The sequence below is a fragment of the Chelonia mydas genome, chromosome 4 (assembly GCF_015237465.2).
Source record: "Chelonia mydas isolate rCheMyd1 chromosome 4, rCheMyd1.pri.v2, whole genome shotgun sequence".
Lineage (NCBI taxonomy): Eukaryota > Metazoa > Chordata > Testudines > Cheloniidae > Chelonia > Chelonia mydas.
Genome location: NC_057852.1, coordinates 111463929 through 111484003, shown reverse-complemented (window position 1 = coordinate 111484003; position 20075 = coordinate 111463929). Strand labels below are relative to the sequence as shown.

Sequence of the window (20075 nt, the reverse complement as noted above, 5' to 3'; positions counted from 1 at the left end):
GCATGCTGAAGTGAAGGCACAGAAAGTGGTATTCACAGCATCAAAAGCAGCTAAGTCAAGAGGGATAAGAATAGATGCAAGACCTTTGGAGTTTGCGCTAGGCAAGTGATTAAAAACTAGTGAAGGCTGTCTCATTAGAATGAGAACAAAAACCCAGCTGAGAGGAGATCAAGAACAGAATGTAGAGTGAGGTAAGGAAGCATGTGACAATTAGCAGCTATTCCAAGGTATTTTAAAAGAATGAAAGAAATGGGGTGGTAACTGGAACAGACGGTAGGGTCAGAAGAAAGGTATTTTAAAAATAAAAACCCAAAGGGGAGAATTAGCTTTTGGAAATGGAAATTCAAAAGTCCAAGATATACTCCTGAGGGCATTCTGCACCAAAAAAATAAAAATGCTGCGTACAGTATTGCAAAATTCTGCAAATTTTATTTGCCAAATAAATGTGGAGGCTCCAGCATGGCAGTGGGAGCACAGGCCACTGACTGCGCAGAAGTGGGAGATCACCATGCAGCTCCTCCAACGCGACAAATTCAGCGGGGAGGCTGCACCCAACTCTGACACAGCACAAGGCGTGAGCCTCACCCAGAAACACCCTAGGCCCTGTCCCTCTGTGTGGGCCGGATCCAAGCAAGGCAGGATCCAAGCGTGGGGCAACCTGGCTGCAGGCAGCTCAGTGGGGGATCCGGGTGCGATCTGGATTCACAGAAGCTTGTTGGGGGGTTCTGGGTGTAATGGTAATGGGACTCTGCAGGTGAAGGTTGCTGGGGCTCAACAGGGGGGCTGAGTATGGGGGGGTATAGAGCTCGGCACTGGGGAGTTCAGATGATGGGGGAGTGGGACAGAGATCCAGGTGTAGCTGGTTGGGGCTCGATGGGGTGGGGATCTGGGTGCAGGACTAGCGCTCATCAAGGTGGGGTTCCATGTGTGGGGGGATGAGACTTGGCGGAAGGGTCTGGGTGTGAGGGGGTCTGGATGCCTGGGGATTGGGCAAATGGGGGGGTGCAGCTCCCTGTACAGGGATCCCTCCCCATGCAGCTGAGGATCGATGGGTACAGGAAGGGGGGAGGGGGGAGTTTGCAGAGCTAAACTATGGGCAAATCAGAGAGAAGAGATTTAACAATACGGAAGAAAATGGAAAATCAACAGATTGAAGGAAAGAATTTTATGGTTCACACAAGCTCTTCACCACAAGAGATGTAATTGGTTTCTTGGTGAAAAAAATAGTTTAGCTGCATAGAGCACAGCTTGAAATAAAGATAAGGCAGATTTAAAAGTAAAAAGGAAGCCAGCATGGTGGGCTTTCATCAAGGTTGAAGCATTTTTTTTTTTTTTAAATAGATATACTTTCCTCTCATTTACTAACCCCTGAATTCCATAAATACATGGATTTGACCCATTTGCAAAGTCACTGCATGCAACTGAAGCTATTGAATCACAAGTGGAAAGGGGCTAATACCAAATATACAAACAATCTCACAAATTGATTTGCCAGACAGTAATTGCAAATTGCAGTGCTTAATTTAGCACTATCTATACTGTTAGAAAAGTATTACTCTACATCTGAAATTCTAAACACACATGGAAAGCTTAGAAAACTTATTTTCTCTTTTTAGGCATACAATATGTGGTGATTCATGAGTGTTCTGTGAATCATTTCAGGAAAAGTTATCTATCCATTTGAAGAGAATAAACTCACTTGTTTTGTGCACTCTTGCATGCATTCATCTGTTTCTATACCCATCTGGCATAATGCATGGCCTCACTTTGTCCCATGGCTAGGAGCAAAACTTGACATTGCCATTACAGATCATTGCTAACAGTGCCCAACAATAAAATAGAAGAAATAAATGAGAAACGGTTGATAAACACAACCTCTATCTATTTTAAGTAGAACTTAACTAACTTAAGAACCATGATTGGTCTTATGATTTTCAGGGTCCCAAACAAAAACTGAGCTGGGTGAATATTGCAAATATTTTCTAAGTATTCACTCAAGCTTAAGAGAGAATTTGTTTTGGCCTTGCTCAGACCCGTTTTTATGTTCACTTTGTGAACATTCCAACAATCCAGTTTTACTGGCGCAAAGACTCGCACTAAGCAGATTTTAATTACACATTTCATTCTTTAAAGTTGATATTTAAACTTGGCCACCAGAAATTATCACGACTAGTACTGGATAAGAGTTCTTTCTGACATGGGTGAAGAGTATAAATTTTTTGGCTTTCACAGACTTCTAATAAAAAAAAAGACAAGATTAATGTAACAGGAGAATTATTTAAATGTATTGTTTTATTATTCTACTACGTTTACTCATCTATCACTTCTTATCCAAGAAGTTAAAGGCACCATGAAAACAATAATTCTCTCAATATTCACTGAAGTAGTATCACACTGATTTTCCATAGGGATAAACTCACTGAAGCAGACACAACTCATCTTGTTCAGAGTCAAAAAGCAAGTAATTGGCAGACCTAAGAGACCAATCACCTGCACTAGATATATTCCCCTCCAGAAGTGAAGACTGTGACAGAGCTGTGATCTTAGTGTCTCACATACACAAGTCAGATATTCAAATGATGAAGCAGTTTGCTAAAATCTAACTCTTGGAATACTTCAAATGATCCATTTTAGGTAGAGTTTTACAGTTAATCATTGGTTTCGCTTCTTTACTAAAGCCTGATTTAAAGGAAAGTATCTTCTTCATTTAAAAGTTGAGAGAGTGTCAAAGAAAATTAAAGCTTTTTATTTCATGCGTGATTGTGTGCATTTGTGCATTCCTATGTAATTTTTAATTTTAACTCTTGCCTATCACATATGCATGTAATGAAGAACTGATAAACAAAAGATGCTTTTTTCTAAGGTTAATGCACTGCACCTGTATGAGGAGATACCAGGAATAAATAGCCCCTTAACACCACTTCACTTCAACATCATACTATATCTCAAAGCATCAAAAAAATATTTTTCCTAACTAGGTACTGAAATTAATATGAAAATTTCTACTGTCCACCTGAAATATTATGACAAAAGTACTTAAGTCAAAGGATAGTTGAGACTTCTCTTCCTGGGACAATCTTTCTAATCTAGAGAGTTTCCAAATTTCAATACATTCAGCAACGTAATCATAAGCACCAGATGCACAGTGTGTTCTCTAAAGGCTTGTCTATACAGTGTGTTAGTTTGCACTAGAGGGGTGTAAATTAGTGTACACTAGCATGTCATGTACTAACTGTCCTGAGTTGACCTTATTGGCTTACACTAAAAATTCTCTAGTGAGCATTTGAAACAGGACTACATTAACATCCAGCAGGAAACTTTTAGTGTATGTTAGCAGGGTTCACACAGGCCAATTGGTGAGCAACATACTAGCGTGCACTACAATTTACGTCCCTCAAGGATGGACTTATGTACCACAGACAAGACCTAAGCCTCTTGTGGTCTTAATTTTATCTAATGTGCAGATCTACGGTTCTTTCTGACACGCTCTAAAAACTACCATGATTCTGTCATAATATACTCTCTCATAGTACATTTATTTCACTACATTGTTTGCTCACCAGAATAAAACATGATAGTGATATGCACATAAGCCCCAATGATCGCTAACATAGCAAAGATGCCAGGATACTTGCTAACAAAGCCTATATTAAGTGGTGTTTAATAATGTTGTAGTGTACAACAGGTTTCTGAATTTGGAAATAATCTTAAATGGTGTTTGAGTAGGTTAAATGTGTGAATTTTGAGAGTGTATTTAAGTAGACATTAGACAATGCAGAGACAGATTCCTGGCATACAGTAACTCCCCACTTAACGTCTCTTGCTTAACGTTGTTTCGATCTTATGTTCCTGCTCCATTACAGAACATACTTGTTTAAAGCTGTGCTTTGTCCATGGTTGGCAGCCCTCCCTCCCCCAATGCCTCCCGCACGCTGGCGGACCCCACGGATGAGCGTCTTCCCTGCTCCCCCCGCCTCCTGCCCCCAGCAATCAACTGGTTTGCGGCGTTCAGGAGGCAGGAGGGAGGAGCAAGGATGTGGCGTGCGGAGTAAAGGGGGAGGAGTTGGGGGGAAGAAGAGCCGGGTTAAGGGTGGGGGGTTGCGGTAAGGAATGGAGTGGGCAGGCCGAGGGTTGAGCCCCCCCCGCCCCCAGCAAAGTCGGTGCCTGTACTTGCAAGAACAGCAAGAGGTGCAGGGGGACAATCCACCCTCTTCCACTCTCTGACTCCACCACCTCAACCAAGCTTCATACTAAGCAGTGAAGATTGTAGTATTAAATTGTTTCTTTAAAACTGTTTAAAACTTATACCTGTATTAAATTGCTTGTTTAAAATGTATATAATGCCTTTTGTCTGGCCAAAAAAATTTCCATGGAACCTAATCCCCCGCCTATTTACATTAATTCTTATGGGGAAATTGGATTCGCTTGAAGTTGCATTTTTCAGGAACAGAACTACAACGTTAAGTGAGGAGTTACTGTATTTAGGTACTAAAATGCAAACAGTTATTTGTGCAAATACAATGTTCCTAAAACTGAATTCTTGGTTTAGTCCTATTAAACAAAGCAGTAATGAGGAGATCTAGAATTCAGTTCTACATTAACAGAAATACAGAGTGCTCAACGTCTACTTCAAGATAATACCTGTTATCATGTCAATACCATAAACATAATGGAAGACTGTACTTGAAATAACACATTTTGAATTAGTAATATTTTTCTGACCCATGCAAATATACATACCACTGTTTGACATTTGAAAAAGATTGTTCTTCTCAAACTTCTTGAAAACGCTTCCTTTTATTTCAACGAACTGTAATTTTAAACACAGTTAGCTTCATTACAGATTATCCATGTACTATGGAATGTTAATTTTTTTTTAATTGAAAGCCAAAGATGATCAAACACTTAATTTTATATATACCCTCAGTTATCCTAAACATAGCATCTGAATAAATTATGAAGTTTACTACTCTTTAAGCATTAAACATTTGTCCTGTGGAACAATGATGCTAAAATGCACTGTGTCACTTGTTCATCTCTTTCATTTATGAGCATTTGCTTATTACTCAGAGGTAAAAATCAAATTTACTTCATACTTACATTATTAGACATCATGATGGTAAGCAGTGACTTGTTGTGGGAGTTGAAGGCTACATTAAGTGTTGTTGCTTGAACCATTATAAGAATAGCATGCAAGACTGAAAATAGCAGTGTTAAAGAAAATGACATTTGAAAAGTACATTTCTGTACTGTATTATATTAGCATCATCCAAAACTTTGAAAAAAATTCAGACAAATCTTATTTTGTCCTCAAAATTAATAGAGAATACAGAAATATCTCATGCATCACTGAAAAATTAATTAGTGGAGTAGATTAGTAGGTATAGTGTACTTGTGGAGGTAAAATTCTCATTGACTTCAATGGGGCCAGGATTTCATCACTGTGTTGATATGCTTTTTTACATGAGCAGTGTAACAAGATTCTAAATTACTGCAGGTTTCAGAGTAGCAGCCGTGTTAGTCTGTATTCGCAAAAAGAAAAGGAGTACTAGTGGCACCTTAGAGACTAACCAATTTATCTGAGCGTAAGCTTTCGTGAGCTACAGCTCACTTCATCATCATCCGATGAAGTGAGCTGTAGCTCACGAAAGCTTATGCTCAAATAAATTGGTTAGTCTCTAAGGTGCCACTAGTACTCCTTTAAATTACTGCAATTTCTTACACTCAAACCTGTGAGTTTCAGAACTGCTTATATTTCCACAGCATGCTTGTAATGTACCACACTGTTTTACAACATTAACCACATAGTAGTAAGTTAAGGCATTGAAGTCCTCTACTAGGCAGCTCATTCTACTCTGATAGAAACAGCATTCTTTTGCAGATCATGTTCCAGGCTGCATCAAGGTTTCCTGTTTTGAAAGAGCCCAATGTCATCACGTAAGAGAAATGTCAATATAGCCTGAAAGTACTTGAGAAGATGGAGACTGAGTATGTAACGACTGCATTGCACACTGTAACTGGCATGTATTAATTCTGGACCTATCACTACTGCTGCTGGTTTCTGTACCTCTTGTTGATCTAGGTTAGGGACACCATATCTTGTCAGCCACAGAGAAAACAAGGTCACCAGAAGAGCTGTCACAAAAGCAGGCTGGTGAAATAGCCGAAGCAGTAAGAAATTTAAATCTAATAATACCATAAAGAAGATACGAATTTCAGCCATATGAAGTTTCTTGCTTCTATAACCCAATTTGGAAGTCAAGAAGATTGACAGACAAGCTTCTCTCAAGGGCACCTCAAGCCAACTTCCCCAGCTAAAGAACACCACTGTGTTGCAAGGCTGCACAGAGTAACATCAGGAGAAATACAGTATGTGAGTGTATTTAATCTAGTGATAAACTAGAAAATAAAACCTACAGCTATAGGAGGGAAGCAAAAATAATTGTTAAAGAGTTATCATATTTTTTTCAAATTAGGAGGGCAATTATGCTGTACCAAAGATAGTAAAATTGCTGTTTTAAAAACCTCTTGTGAGAAAATACTTAAAGTCTAAGCACAATCAATATTCATTCAGAGTCCCCACATAAAAATTCAGGGATTTGTTTCCATTTGCTCCACTTTTGGTGTCAGCAAGATCATCAATTGCTGCATGAGAAATACAACCTTAACTCACATCTTGGCAGGTTAAAAGCGTTTCACTTTACTTTTAAAAAAAATGAAGTACTGTAAATCTTATTCTGAAAATGAACATGAATATGTAATTTCAGGCAAGCCCAGAAACATATTCAAATAATTTTACACAATTCTGTTTTAAAATCATTCTTATTTTAATTTATTGAGAGACTTTTTAACCTAATGTATAACAAGCTAAAGAAAATTGTTGCAATTAATTCTGACAAAAAGCAAGGAAGGATACAGACATATAGCACTGCCATGAAGAAGTGAGGAATCACACCAATATGAGCTCTTTTTCTCTCCTTAGGTTCAGTAGCTGTCCAATAAAGGGCATCCAAAATATCTTGCCCAAAAGAGGAAAACAGGCGATCAGCCACCTAGAGAGAGAGACCTTTTAATATTTTAAAACAGTGCTTCTCCTATTAAAATAAGTCATTTAAATACATTGCAATAGTTAAAGCTCAACCCACAAAAAAGGCCTTAAAGGCTCAATTTTTTTCATATGATTTCTCTTTTCCTTTTTTGGACACATCGTTCCTCTGCAAAGCTTTCCCAATGCTATGTTATAGTTGCCTTGTTCATATTCCTAAATGGTCTACTCTTCCTTAACCCAACATACCTCTCTTTCAGCAGGACTTACTCAGGCATTGGACACCTACTTGATAAGTGCAAAGTAATGCACATTGGAAAAAATAATCCCAACTATACATACAAAATGATAGGGTCTAAATTAGCTGTTACTACTCAAGGAAGATCTTGGAGACATCACGGCAGTCAAAAAGCTAACGGAACATTGGGAAACAGAAAATATCATAATGCCACTATATAAATCCATGATACACCCACGCCTTGAATACTGCATGCAGTTCTGATTGCCCCATCTCTAAAAAGATAGATCAGAATTGGAAAAGTTACAGAGAAGGGCAACAAAAATAATTAGGTGGTATGGAACAACTGCCATACAAGGAGAAATTAAAAAGATTGGGAACATTCAGCTTAGAAAAGACCTGAGTAAGGGGGGGATCTGATAGGGGTCTGTAAAATCATAAATGGTGTGGAGACAGAGAATAAGGAAGTGTTATTTACCCTTTCACATAAACAAAAGAATCAGTGGTTACCCAATGAAATTAATACACAGCAGGTTTAAAACAAAAGGAAGTACTTCTGCACACACTGCACAGTCCACTTGTGAAACACGTTGCAATGGATGTTGTGAAGACCAAACATATAACTGGAGCAAAAATAATTAGATAAGTTAATGGAGGATAGGTCCATCAATGGCTAGTAGCCAAGGTGGTCACGGATGCAACCCCATGCTCTGAGTGTCCCTAAACCTCCAACTGCTAGAAGCTGAGACTGGATGACCAGGGACATTGCCCTATTCTGTTCATCACCTCTGAAGCATCTCACTCTAGCCACTGTTAGAAAATAAGATACTGGGCTAGGTGGACCTGACCCAGTATGGCCGTTCTTATGTACTTATGACATGAAATCCTGGGCCTTGGCAACAACTTCAGCTATGGCAGCCTGTGGTTAGTGTCAGGCTGCAATTCAAACTTCTTTCACAAAGCAACACGTTCACTATCATGCCACAAAGCCAGCCTGTCTCTCATTTTTTCCAAATATTTAAAAAGAATGAATGAAAAGGTAATGATAAACAGAGAAGTATCAAGTTCGGGAAAGAGGGAGGAGAAGATGTCTAGTGGGGTACTGCAAAGATTGGCATTTGGTTTGTTCGTATAATATCTTTACTAATGCCCGGGAGCATAGAATAAATGGCACAAATTCAGATAATATTTAAAGGAATTACAAATACCCAAGAGGACAGAAAAATGATACAAAGGGATCTAGAAGGATTAGAAAAATGGGCAGAACGTAACATGGGAACTGATTTGGAAAACTGCAAACATCTGAGGAAGTGCAATCCAAAATATATACGCAACAGGGGAGGAAGAACCCAGAAAGCAATGCTTCTGAAAGGAATGTAGGAATAATCGTGTATAGCAAATTACAAGAGTTTGCTATTTAATACAGCAGCAAGAAAGGTCAAGGTGATTAAATTTAGTTCTCAGCAACTGGAGATACTGCCAAATTGAAGGCAGTTCAGAGGAGAAGTGATGGAACCTCTTCCTCCAGTACATACATACAAGTCTGGGATATTTAAAATTAAAATGAACAAAGTACTAGAAGATGTACTTTAGAGAACAATTCTATATTCAGACAGCATGTCTGGCTGAATTAATAAGTATTTTCCATCTCTTATGAGTCTGACCCAAGTAAACAGATAAATATGACAACACTAATATATTACCATTCCTTATTAAACTGTAGTAATAAGATCGTGATATAAAAACAAACACTGTCATAAAATAGATTAATGCTTCATTCAGCTGTTCTTTTGTAAACTAAAAATGACAACTTGAGACAAGTAAAAGCTATCAGAGTAGAAAAGAAGATATACAAGCAAGTACTGTACTGTTCCACATTAACTAAAAGGTTTTTCATAGAACAAAAGTAAAGTCAGCCAGGGCTCAGTGCTTTTTTCTTTTTCTTCTTTTTTTATATAAAGCTGTTACTCAAATTTTAAGAGCTTATTGAAGAGCAACTTTGAGAGAAATTAGAAAAGTTCAACAAACTCAAGCCAACATTCATTATTTAGTACCACTAAAAAACTTAAAGCTGAAGATTTGACCAAAACAGCAAATGGTACAGTTAAATGCTGAACGTCCCAAATAAGACACTTAAGAGTAGCATTTAGTATTAACTGGCTACCCTCACAGCATTATGACAATAGAATCTCCTACTCTGAGTTATTTCAAATTTAGCAGCTTGAAATTTTAAATTAGGAAAAGAATTAGGTTAATTCAAAAGGATATTTACAATGGCATTGTTTTCGGCTTTTTACTTTTCTCAGTGAAGATGGTCAACAACCCCTAGCTCCAGCTCCGTGTGATGCCCCATCATGCACTTTGGTGAAGTGGCACCCACTATAGAATACTTAAGGAGTCAGGTAAGTTTGGTTTTACCCACAATATTGCGGGGGGTTTAAAAGGCTTTTTTTTCTCTTTTAACATTTTAATATTTTATATCCCATAGGGTATAAAACAAGGAACCACCACGCAATATTGTTGGGATTTTTTAAAGTGGACTTACCTAAACCCTATATGCCGGCTCCAGGCTCCAGTAGAGTTCCATGGTGAATGTTGTGTCACCAGCATAACACACGCTGGGGCTTCATAAGGAGCAGGAGCCGGTGGGTCTGAATCTAAAAAAAGAAAAGCGTCATTTTAAGCCAACTGGGCTGAATGCACCCCTTAAGCCAGGTTATTGGGGCAGCATTCAGCACATTATTTGGAAGTTTTTTATTTCTATCAAATCCATTTGCAGGACAATTTTCTCTAACCCAGAGATAGCCGAAAACATCATTGTAAACATCTTTGTCGGTCTAATCATTTCCCCAAATTAAAATTTCAAAATCAGAAATCTGAGTTAAGTATATTTTGATACAAATGTAAATCTGGTTATTGCCTTTTTAAAAAAAATTTAAAAGTCTCTATTCCTATACGGGCAACCTGAAAGGTGTACTGCTAGTGGCAGATCTGTGTTTGGGTAAAATGGAAACATGTTCCCAGCAAGTATGTTGAGTGGGACCTAGGACCCTCTGTTTTCTGCTGTGATTTAGGCTTGTAAAAAGCCTGCAGAAATCACTTTTCCTGCTCTGCTAGGCATGAAGTTATTCATGGCAGATCAAGGAAATCCAATACACTTTCTAGTTGGATCCTTCTCCACTGAAATTAAAGGGAGTTTTCTTTGTTAACTACAGTAGCTATGAGCAGTATCAGAACACAGAATTCAGAGCAGCAGAAACTATTCCCTTACTCTCGAGCAGGGAAGTGCACTATTGGTTCTGCTTGGATTCAGGTAAAGCCACTCTCAAACTCTCTCCCTGTTAACTCAGTGAGGGGGATGACACGCCTTCTGCTTTGCTGAGCAAAATACTGAAGTCTCCTTTTACAGTTTGTAATAAGTAGCCATCACTGTATTTGTTCAGTGTTTTGAAACAGTTAAACTGAAATGAAATGATTTTGAGCATTAATAAATTGTACCATACTTAGATTTACTTACTAAGTCATGATCACTCATACTGTCAGAGATTAAGAAACGATATATGGATGAATGTCCCCTAGAATATCATAGTACACATGATCTCAGAGTGCTGAATTTTGCATTTTGATTTCAAGATTATTTAAAAGTAAATAATCACATGCAAGACAAGAAAGCTTTAATAACTACACATCCAAGGTGGTTCACACACATCGCTTATTTCAGGAAGTGTATTAATATTGTGGTTATGAAATGTCCCTCTTATTCATTATTTTCAAACAGCAGTAGCGAATAATTCATGTCTAGAACCAAAATCTCCAGATTTGGACAAACCATGGCCCAATCTCAATAATCCTCAAAGTTTTGTTAGACATCTGTATCATACTAATTATGCAAGGACTATTAGGAACACTATAGTATCCTGGCAGAACAACAGGGGCTGTAGTAGCTTCTTAAACACATTATGCCATTTACATGCTACACATATGCAGATCTTAGGTCAGATCTCAAGCCTTATCCAATTACATTTTCTTAAATGTTATTTACTGTTGTTACATTTTAGTGATAAGAAAACCACAGTTGTCCAAAAGCTTTATATTTATAATGAATAATACAAAAATAGATTGTGATGGGGCGCCTGCCCCACACTGGGCTCTAAGTGGTTAATAGAGCCCTAGGGAAGTTGTGCAGGAGGCAGCCAATCAGAGAAGGGCTGAAAGGCGCAACCAATCAGGGCCAAGCAAGCCCATACAAAAAGGGAGCTGCAGGGCAGAGGAGAGCAGTTCTCTGCTGGGAGCCCAGGGAGGAAGGACTGTGCCTCTGGAAGGGTGAGAGAACTGCCAGCATCCAGGAAGAGCAGTTCTACAAGCAGGGACCGGGGGAGCGAGAGAGAGCCCCTGGCTGACTGCTGGGGTTTGCAGGCAGAAGCCCTGAGGCAAGGGCAAAGAGGATGCTGGGGTCACGAGGAAGTGGCCAGACAATATGCTGCAGTCGCCACTATGGGAAGTGGCTGAACAGCGGACTGCAGGTCCCCTGGAAGTGGGGAGCAAGGTGTGTTGCACAGCCAGTGGGCTGTGTTGCTGAAGAGGATGCCATGGTCGTTGGAGAGACATGGGTCCTAGAGCAGGAGCGACAAGTGGCAAGACACCACCTGAAGAGGGCACAGAGCTAATTACCAAGACAGCCAGCAGGAGGCACCACCATGGTGCGTGAATCCTGTTACACATATACTTTGAGTTTTTACAGGACTTCCCTTTAACCTACCTCACAGGCTGTCTATCTCTCTGCTTTCTTCCTTCCCTTCCCTGTTTCTCTAACACTCCTCTAAACTCATGGCAGAAACTCTATCCATGTACTCAGACTTTTGTCTGATGGTATGGATTGGGAGAGGTTGAAAGCCTAAGCATACTAAAAGGCACATTTCTAAAAAGAAAAATTTAACAGATAAATTTCATCTACCTTTTGCCTTTTCTTTGTTCTTCCATAGGATTTTGCCACTACTGGGCAAAACCTTCTCAGTAGCTCTTCCTATTTCAAATAATTTTTTTCAAACTATCAGTCTGACTCTTGCATTTCAAATTACAGTCCAAAACTCTCTTCTCCGTTTCCTATTTCTCACTTGCTCTCCCTCTTTTTTTTATTTAACTTAATTAACTCTGATGCATTACAAGAAACAGATTTATGAAAGAAGATTTATAACAAAGTTGTTGCACCCTTTTTTATGGAAGCATCTTTTAGATATTTTCATGTCCAGGTCTATTTTGCTATATGTTCAAGTCCACCTTGGGGTGTAACATCTTTCTACCTACTATATTAGAGAGATGTACCAAAGTCATAAAGTACAAAAGTCATAACAATCTTATATAAGATATCCTGAAAGAAAGCATACTTTGACATTTCCTTTTGATGCCAATGCCCTTACCTCCAGCATGTTGTAGATGATGTAGAGTTTTATGACAGACTGTCCTCTTATCAGATGGTACATCATAGAGTAGTCAACATAGTGCATCATGAAGTAGCAGATGACCAATATAACTCCCTTGAAAATGTCACATACCTGAGCAGGTTGTAGTAAACGTCTATCACTGAAATATAAAGCACAAAATACGTTCTTTATACGTTATACAGCCACAAAATACAAATGCCACTAGCTGATATGCACTGACAGAGGCTGCTGGCTAAGAATACATAGTATTTGAAACAGAGTTTACTGCTGAGCTAAAAAACCAAGAAGCAGTGCACTAGGAACAATTATACAAAATTACAGATCAGTCTTGAATAGGATTGCTTCTCTACTAGCTGTCAAGGCCCCAGAAATTCAAATAAAATCTCATTTGCCCCCAACCTTGACAAGAGCCTTGTGCACATAGGTATATTTGCTTTTACTGAACCTTTCATTCTGGGCCATTTTACATATCAATTTAATCTTCTCCCGTACAGAAGTAGCCATGCTTGCTTCACTCTTTGAGAAGGAAATGAAGCCTCCTTCTCTGAGACTGCAGTACAAAGAATGAGATCATAGAATCATAGAATATCAGGGTTGGAAGGGACCTCAGGAGGTCATCTAGTCCAACCCCCTGCTCAAAGCAGGACCAATCCCCAATTTTTGCCCTAGATCCCTAAATGGCCCCCTCAAGGATTGAACGAGATGCTGCGGGTTGGAGTACAAACCCCTAATATACTATTCAATATCTCTTTTTAGTACTAAGACTCTGCAACTTTCTCAAAAGCACACAACCTGAAATGCCCAAGTTAGCTCCCAAACACGTAGCCCATGTAAGAGTACACAGCATAACACTTTCCAGGCATATTCTTCTGCCTTAGTAGTATGGGCTACCAACCATTCAATGTACTTTAACAAAAACCATACAAAGCATGCCAACTTGCCCCAAGACACCCACACTTCATATATAGCACAATGAAATTCCAAGGAAGATACTCACCTATCAATGCTTATAAATCAACTACTGAGCACTAATCGGATGCCGGACACTTAAAATTCTTACAGATTGGGTCAAAGGGTTAAAGCACCATAGTGCCAAATATCAAAAGCACATGGGAAACATTAGTGAAGTAAGCCTCATAACAATCTTGTGAGGTACTGTACATAAGCATGTCTACATCTGAATTAAAAATTGTTTTAACACGTGTTTACTAACAAATGAAAGCTCTAGTAGAAACAAGGACACTACAGTTAACTTGGACCAGTTAAAATGATTATTATTATGATTGTGTTCTTGTCTACACTAGAACTTTCTGATGCATTCACAAGTGTTAAAACATGATCATTAATTCAGAAGTAGCTGAGCCCAGAATGATAAGGCAACTTTGCTCCAGCTGTAGTAGACGTGCAACTGTCTGGAAGCTGGATACAGAGAATGTTTCTTTATCTTCAGGGTTGTCTATGTTTTCGGGAATAGTTATTTTAGTCTAAGCCCCTTTGTGAATACTCATTCTGGAAAAAGCGAATTAAAAAGGCACTCATATACAAGAATTAGTGTGTAAATGGCGGCTTATACCAAAATAACTACTCTGGAATAATTACTCTGGAATAGCTATTTCAGTACATTTGCAAGAGTGAACAAGCCCTTATTTTCTACCAGCCTAAGGAAATTAAAAAATTATGAGCAAGAGAGAAATTGCCTGGACAGATAGACATACATAATGAAATCACTCTATGTAGAAATTATAAAATATGGCAGAGATGCTATGAGTGATACATTAAAGGAAGAGCCATAATCAGATTTAACTGGTACCTTATCAGAATATAAAATGTTGACAAACTCCTCTACATTTTAGTACATTTCCAAAGCAAAAATTGTGCTATAAAAATACAACGAACATGTCGGGTTAGGTGTACATAAATTACGTAAGGTATACAGTTCCATTGCAGCAGATTACTTTACTTATTTGCAGTACTATTGTAAACCACATTGGTCCCAGGACATGTGAAACACAAGGCAGGTGAGGTAGCATCTTTCACAGTTAGTCCAGTGAAAGATAATACCCCTCACCTATCTTGTCTCTGATTACTTTACTTAACAGAAGTAGGCAAATTCTACATTCTCCTTGGACTGACAAAATCAGAAGCCCACCTACTCTCTGCAGTGTTTTACACACACTCCACACAATTGTTTACTGATTCCAACTGATTATTTACATATTTATTTGGAATCTTGAATTATAGTCAGCCTAAAAAAACCCCATGATTCCCTTAAGTGAAGAAAAGAACAATTTGTTTTCTCCATAATCCACTGCACAGAAGTTTCAATTTACTTTACTATTGTTTATGAGGATAATCTTGGGGCATTCACTAGCTCACTCTCCATAGAACATCCATAGATGTTGGTACAGACCAAAGAACTCAATCTCTCTCAGGGCTCTAGCCAGGCAGCGAAGCTGTAAGTGAGGCTACCCTCTCATGAGCACACAAGAGGCCAACCTTCATTTGGGTTTTTTGTCCTACCAAGCTATTTTGTTCATCACTGTGTTATGGTACTTAAAAGAATATAGTGGAGATGTACAGAGATGTATAGTGGCAATATATCAAAGGCTAGGAAGGGTTATTGTGATGTTAATTTCACATCAATTAAATAGATCTTTCCAGTTGTCAAGAATGTAAAAAAGGTTATTTTAACCTCAAATTTATTTTGCTTTAAATATGAGCTAATGGAGAAAAAATTATCTACTTTTAAAAATTATTATATTTCTGACATAAGAAAAGCCAGTTTAAGACCTACATGAGTAGCTACTGCCAGCCCCTTAAACATCCCTGACTATTGCAATATAATGCAAAACTATAGAAAAAGAACGTTTGATCAATGAAAAGGAACAAATAGGGGAAAATTTCTTCGCTTCAGAAGACTTTTTTTTAAATTCCATTTTTGAAACAATCATATGTCAATTTATACCCATGCTATTCTAAACAAATGTCTTACGTGCATCTCAAACAGTAGGAAGGAGTTCTGTCTCCATCTGTTGTTTGGGAGAAACAAAGCCCAAGTGTCTAAACTTGTGCAAAAGATCAGAAACACAAATATCATTATGAAGAAAAAAAATTACAAATGCTCACATTTCAGGAGTATTTCAACTGCAGAGAATATTTGTTTTTACAGTATTTGTACTGTACATTATTCTAGGAGAAGAAAAATAGTTTCAGGCTCATACTGCATTGCCATCTGTCCTTGCCAAACCCTTCTTTGTTCTAACAGCTGTACCATTGAAGTTATTTAACAATTGATAGAGCACGAGTAAAATGAACCACAATAAAACCCTGGTTTACTGGTATCCAGAATAACTAAGTCAATTAAATGTATAAAGCTGATGAGAGTTTGGCATCCAAAACCTATAATCTGGCTAGTGCATTTTTAGCTATCTTTATCCCACATATAAAGGATCCATAATATAATGATATAATAAACTTATTCACAATTTTACTCAGTGCAGCCAATATTTTGAAGAGAAGCCAGGCTACTGATTTTTACCAAATTTATCCCAAGGAGAATCAGTGATGGCATTTCTTCTATGGGCCCACCACAAAAAACAAAAAGGCAACAAAGACACCTAAGAACAAACATGAGGGGTTTTTATTGTTGTGTTTTAAGCATTAGCTCACAAGAGACAGCAAATTTCTTATGTACGGTTTGTTTGTAAGTAAAGGGCCATCTGGATAAAATATCCTTGTCCTAGCTGCTCTTACACAGCAGAAGTGGCAATTGATTGCAAAACAAAAAGAACAGAAGCACAAAAATTATCCATCTTCTCTCCCTAATTCTAATATCACGTTATATTTACTTTGTATTGTGTTAAATTGCAACATCTAGGTACTTTTCTAAATTTTTTAGATTATAAATTCAAAATGTATGACTATACAAAAAGATGACAAACACACAGGCAGCCATATTTGATCCAGTCAAACTGTCCATCTAGTCCAACATCTTGTTGTCTCAAATACTGATTAATGCTTCAGAGGATAAATCCTCATGATGGAAAAATATTCAGGAATATGCCCAAGAGAGACGTTTCTTTCCAATACCAGGCAGTAAATGATTGGTTTTTATTCCAGAAAGTTTATTACCTTTTTAAAATTCTTAACTGATTTAAGTGTAATAGATTCAAAAAAGATTACATTTATATAAGACTAAGTCTATCTTTTGGTTCAATATTCTTTGGCAGCGAGTTATGAACTATGCAACAACTGATTATCAATTTTAAAATTTGTTGCCTTTTAATGTCATTACTGTTTATAATTTTATCACGCTGTTGCATATGTGAAAGAGCGTAAAAAGTAGCACCCAATTTATTCTCTGTTCAGCCTACCAGCTGATCCCCTGCCAAATTCTGAATTACTGTTCCAAAGCTCTGAGGCACTAGAGCCATTCCAAAAGACTCAGACTCTTTTTAATAAATACTAGCAAAACTATTTGTTTTTCACTAGCCCTGTTATTGAAAAAACAGTTGAACCATTTTTGCTCAAACTTTCAAAAACAAAACAATCTGAGGCAGACACTAAGCATGGAATATTTCCATATAAGCAGTTAAAAATTGACAAAGTTATAAGCAATTGAAGACAGGCTATTATAATGGAAAGTGTTAGACAACCTTGTTATTGTTATTCCTGCTGTCCTCACATCACAGCTGCTGTAGGTAAGGCTGCTAGTATGCAGCAACCACAGTCTTTCATACTGATCAATAAATGTCTTGTTGTTTACTTGTACTCCCTGTCTGTTGATATTCATCTGCTGTCTCTTGTTCTATACTTAGATGCTAAGCCCCTTGGGGCAGGGACTGACTTTTTGTTCTGTGTTTGTATAGCACCTAGCAAAACAGAGCTCATAGCGCTATTGTAATACAAATAAATACACAGTAATACACACTACAGATTATACAAAAATGTAAGATAGTTATGATTGAAATCCTTTAAAAACATATCAAGTTATTAATGAACACATTATTAATACTATCTTAGATTGAGCCAGATTTTGTCATAAAAATTAATTTACTTAATTATATAGAGTACCTATTGCATTTCACTGAACTTACATAATGCAACAGGCTAGTCAGTTGTACTGTCTGGTTCATGCACTAAAAACACTTCAAGTTTCGGTCGCAAAACTAAGTGAAATTTTCAGTCCAAACAAAAATCTTTTCATTTGAATTTTAAAAAAATATTCATTACAACTTCTCCATTAAATATTAAGCATTGTACGTTTAAAAATAAATCACTTCTAAATTTTGAGCCTCAGTGTATTGACCACATCTCTCTTTAAAGTCAAAGAACATTCGATTTAAATACAACTATTGCTAACAGATCTAAATTGGTTTTCGTTTCTCCTTTTTTATAACTATTACTGATATTTACATGAAAACTGAATTGTTAAACTTTTAGCTCCTTATATATAATTTTTCCTCAACTGAAGTTTTAATCCTTCACTTGCAGCATCATAATTATATTATTGAATTAGAGGATTATGACTTTAAATGAGGCATAAAACAGGAACGAGCAGGCTACTGCTTAAAACACAATGCTTTTATTTTTCATAAAAATATCTTTACTAATTAAAATGTCAGGGAAAACAAAACCAAAATGAGTTTGCTATAAGCATGCCTGCATATAGACTGAAATCAGTGTCAGTTTTTGCTTTGGAAAAGGTGTGTGTGTGACTGCGTGTGCATGTGCGCGTGCAGTTCTCCTCAACTGGTTTCTAATATTAAGGTATTGCTCATACACCTCCATTTGAAATATAGGACAAAATGGGGCTAAGTTTGTCAATATTAAATGGCACTTCACTTTTCAAACACCACAAAAACTACATGCAAACAACACAGCACGAGACCATGCTAAGAACGTAACATAAAACCAACCTGATTCTTAGGCCCTGATGAGAGCTGTCACAGAATAAATGCAAAATAAGACTTCATGTGAGAACAATAAAAAAATTTCACTTAATTTCCTTTTAAAAAAACAAGCAGCAATAATATTAAAAGTCAGCAAATGAAGAACTTAGCACAATTTTAAGTGTCTATTTTATTTTGCAAATAAGTCTAAAAATTTTCACAATATCTATAACTTTCTTTCTGAAAAACAAAACAATTAGCTCAGTTTTTTTACACCTGGTGAAATGCAGATATATTTTCAAAAATCCAGAGACTGAAGTTGGTCTTGTGGTCACCCAGAGATACAAAGTAATTTCACTCAGTTAACTGAGTTACAGTTTTTACAAATCTCCTGTAGTTTTAATTTAAAAATTTGCTTAAAAAATAAAGTACAAGCAAAAAACATAACTATGATGGTGCAGAGATGCATTTGGAATACAATGTATTACTATACAAAGTAAAAACAGACCATGTACTATGCTAGATAATTAATCAAAACAGAGCAGGGGCCATGATGTTAAGAATTTTTTATACGTTGGCTGAAGTGGTACACATACACTACCTACACAATTTTTAAAAGCAACTGATTTTTAATATCAAACTATATTTCCATAGCCAAGAAAAGTCACATAAGACTATTATGTGAGTCTTATGTGACTTATACAAGTCTATTTCTAATAGCAAGGGTTAGCCTTTATGCTTTCCTATAAAGAGCCATACGTCCGTGGGCAACGTATAATAAGTGCCAGACTTTTTACCCAGGAAAGTTAATTAATAATCTACCTATGTTGTCCATTTATATATTGTGATCAGTCAGTCTACTGACTACAAGTAGATGTGAATTTTGCTGATAGCATAAAAGGAAAATCAGGATTTACTCACCATGGTGAAGTTCCCTGTGACACCACATTCCATCCTATAAAGAAGTGAAAGTGCTCTTCCCTTCAGTCTGATTTACAAGAGAGAAAGAAAGAGAGAAGGTTGTAATGTCGCTACACTACGTAGTTATGGAAAGGAAAGATGGACGTCTGCCCTGACACTGATAAGCTTTTCTAACGTAGCATACACAGAATGCACATGGACAGGGTTTTGGATTTTTGTTTAGAAGGAATAAATTAGAATATATCCTGATGGAAGAAGACACATTTGCCTTCTCAGTGATTTCATCAGACAGTGAAGAATCTATGCGAGTACAAGGGCTGGAACTAGTTCTTAGCACAAAAAACACCTTCCCCAAAACAAAACAAACAGCTGGGGACTAAGTCTGTATGCAATGGAAACTCCAATTTACTTTTTTAAAAAGGTCTGACAATATGACAAAGAAACAAGATCCACAGAGGAAAAGTATGTTTGGTTTTTGTAGACGGTTCTCTCTGCTATAGCTCTTTCTTTGAAGTAAAGCAGTAACATTTGTTTATTCC

At 37.3% G+C, this 20075-nt stretch overlaps 1 protein-coding gene across 4 annotated transcripts in view; it reads right to left on the bottom strand.

Annotated features, from left to right (window-relative positions):
- The window catches only part of TAPT1 (transmembrane anterior posterior transformation 1), a 93241-nt gene that overhangs the window by 39125 nt on the left and 34041 nt on the right, over nt 1-20075 (bottom strand). For 2 of the 4 annotated variants that reach the window (XM_037898025.2, XM_037898027.2), the window contains exons 4-8: nt 18643-18666; nt 12701-12863; nt 6917-7052; nt 5101-5198; nt 4741-4810 (exon numbers count right to left, since the gene is read on the bottom strand). In XM_037898025.2, coding sequence (XP_037753953.1) covers nt 4741-4810; nt 5101-5198; nt 6917-7052; nt 12701-12863; nt 18643-18666 — 491 coding nt within the window. The remainder of the gene's footprint in view (nt 1-4740; nt 4811-5100; nt 5199-6916; nt 7053-12700; nt 12864-18642; nt 18667-20075) is intronic. The other 2 variants (XM_037898028.2, XM_037898026.2) reach the window with 1 other exon arrangement.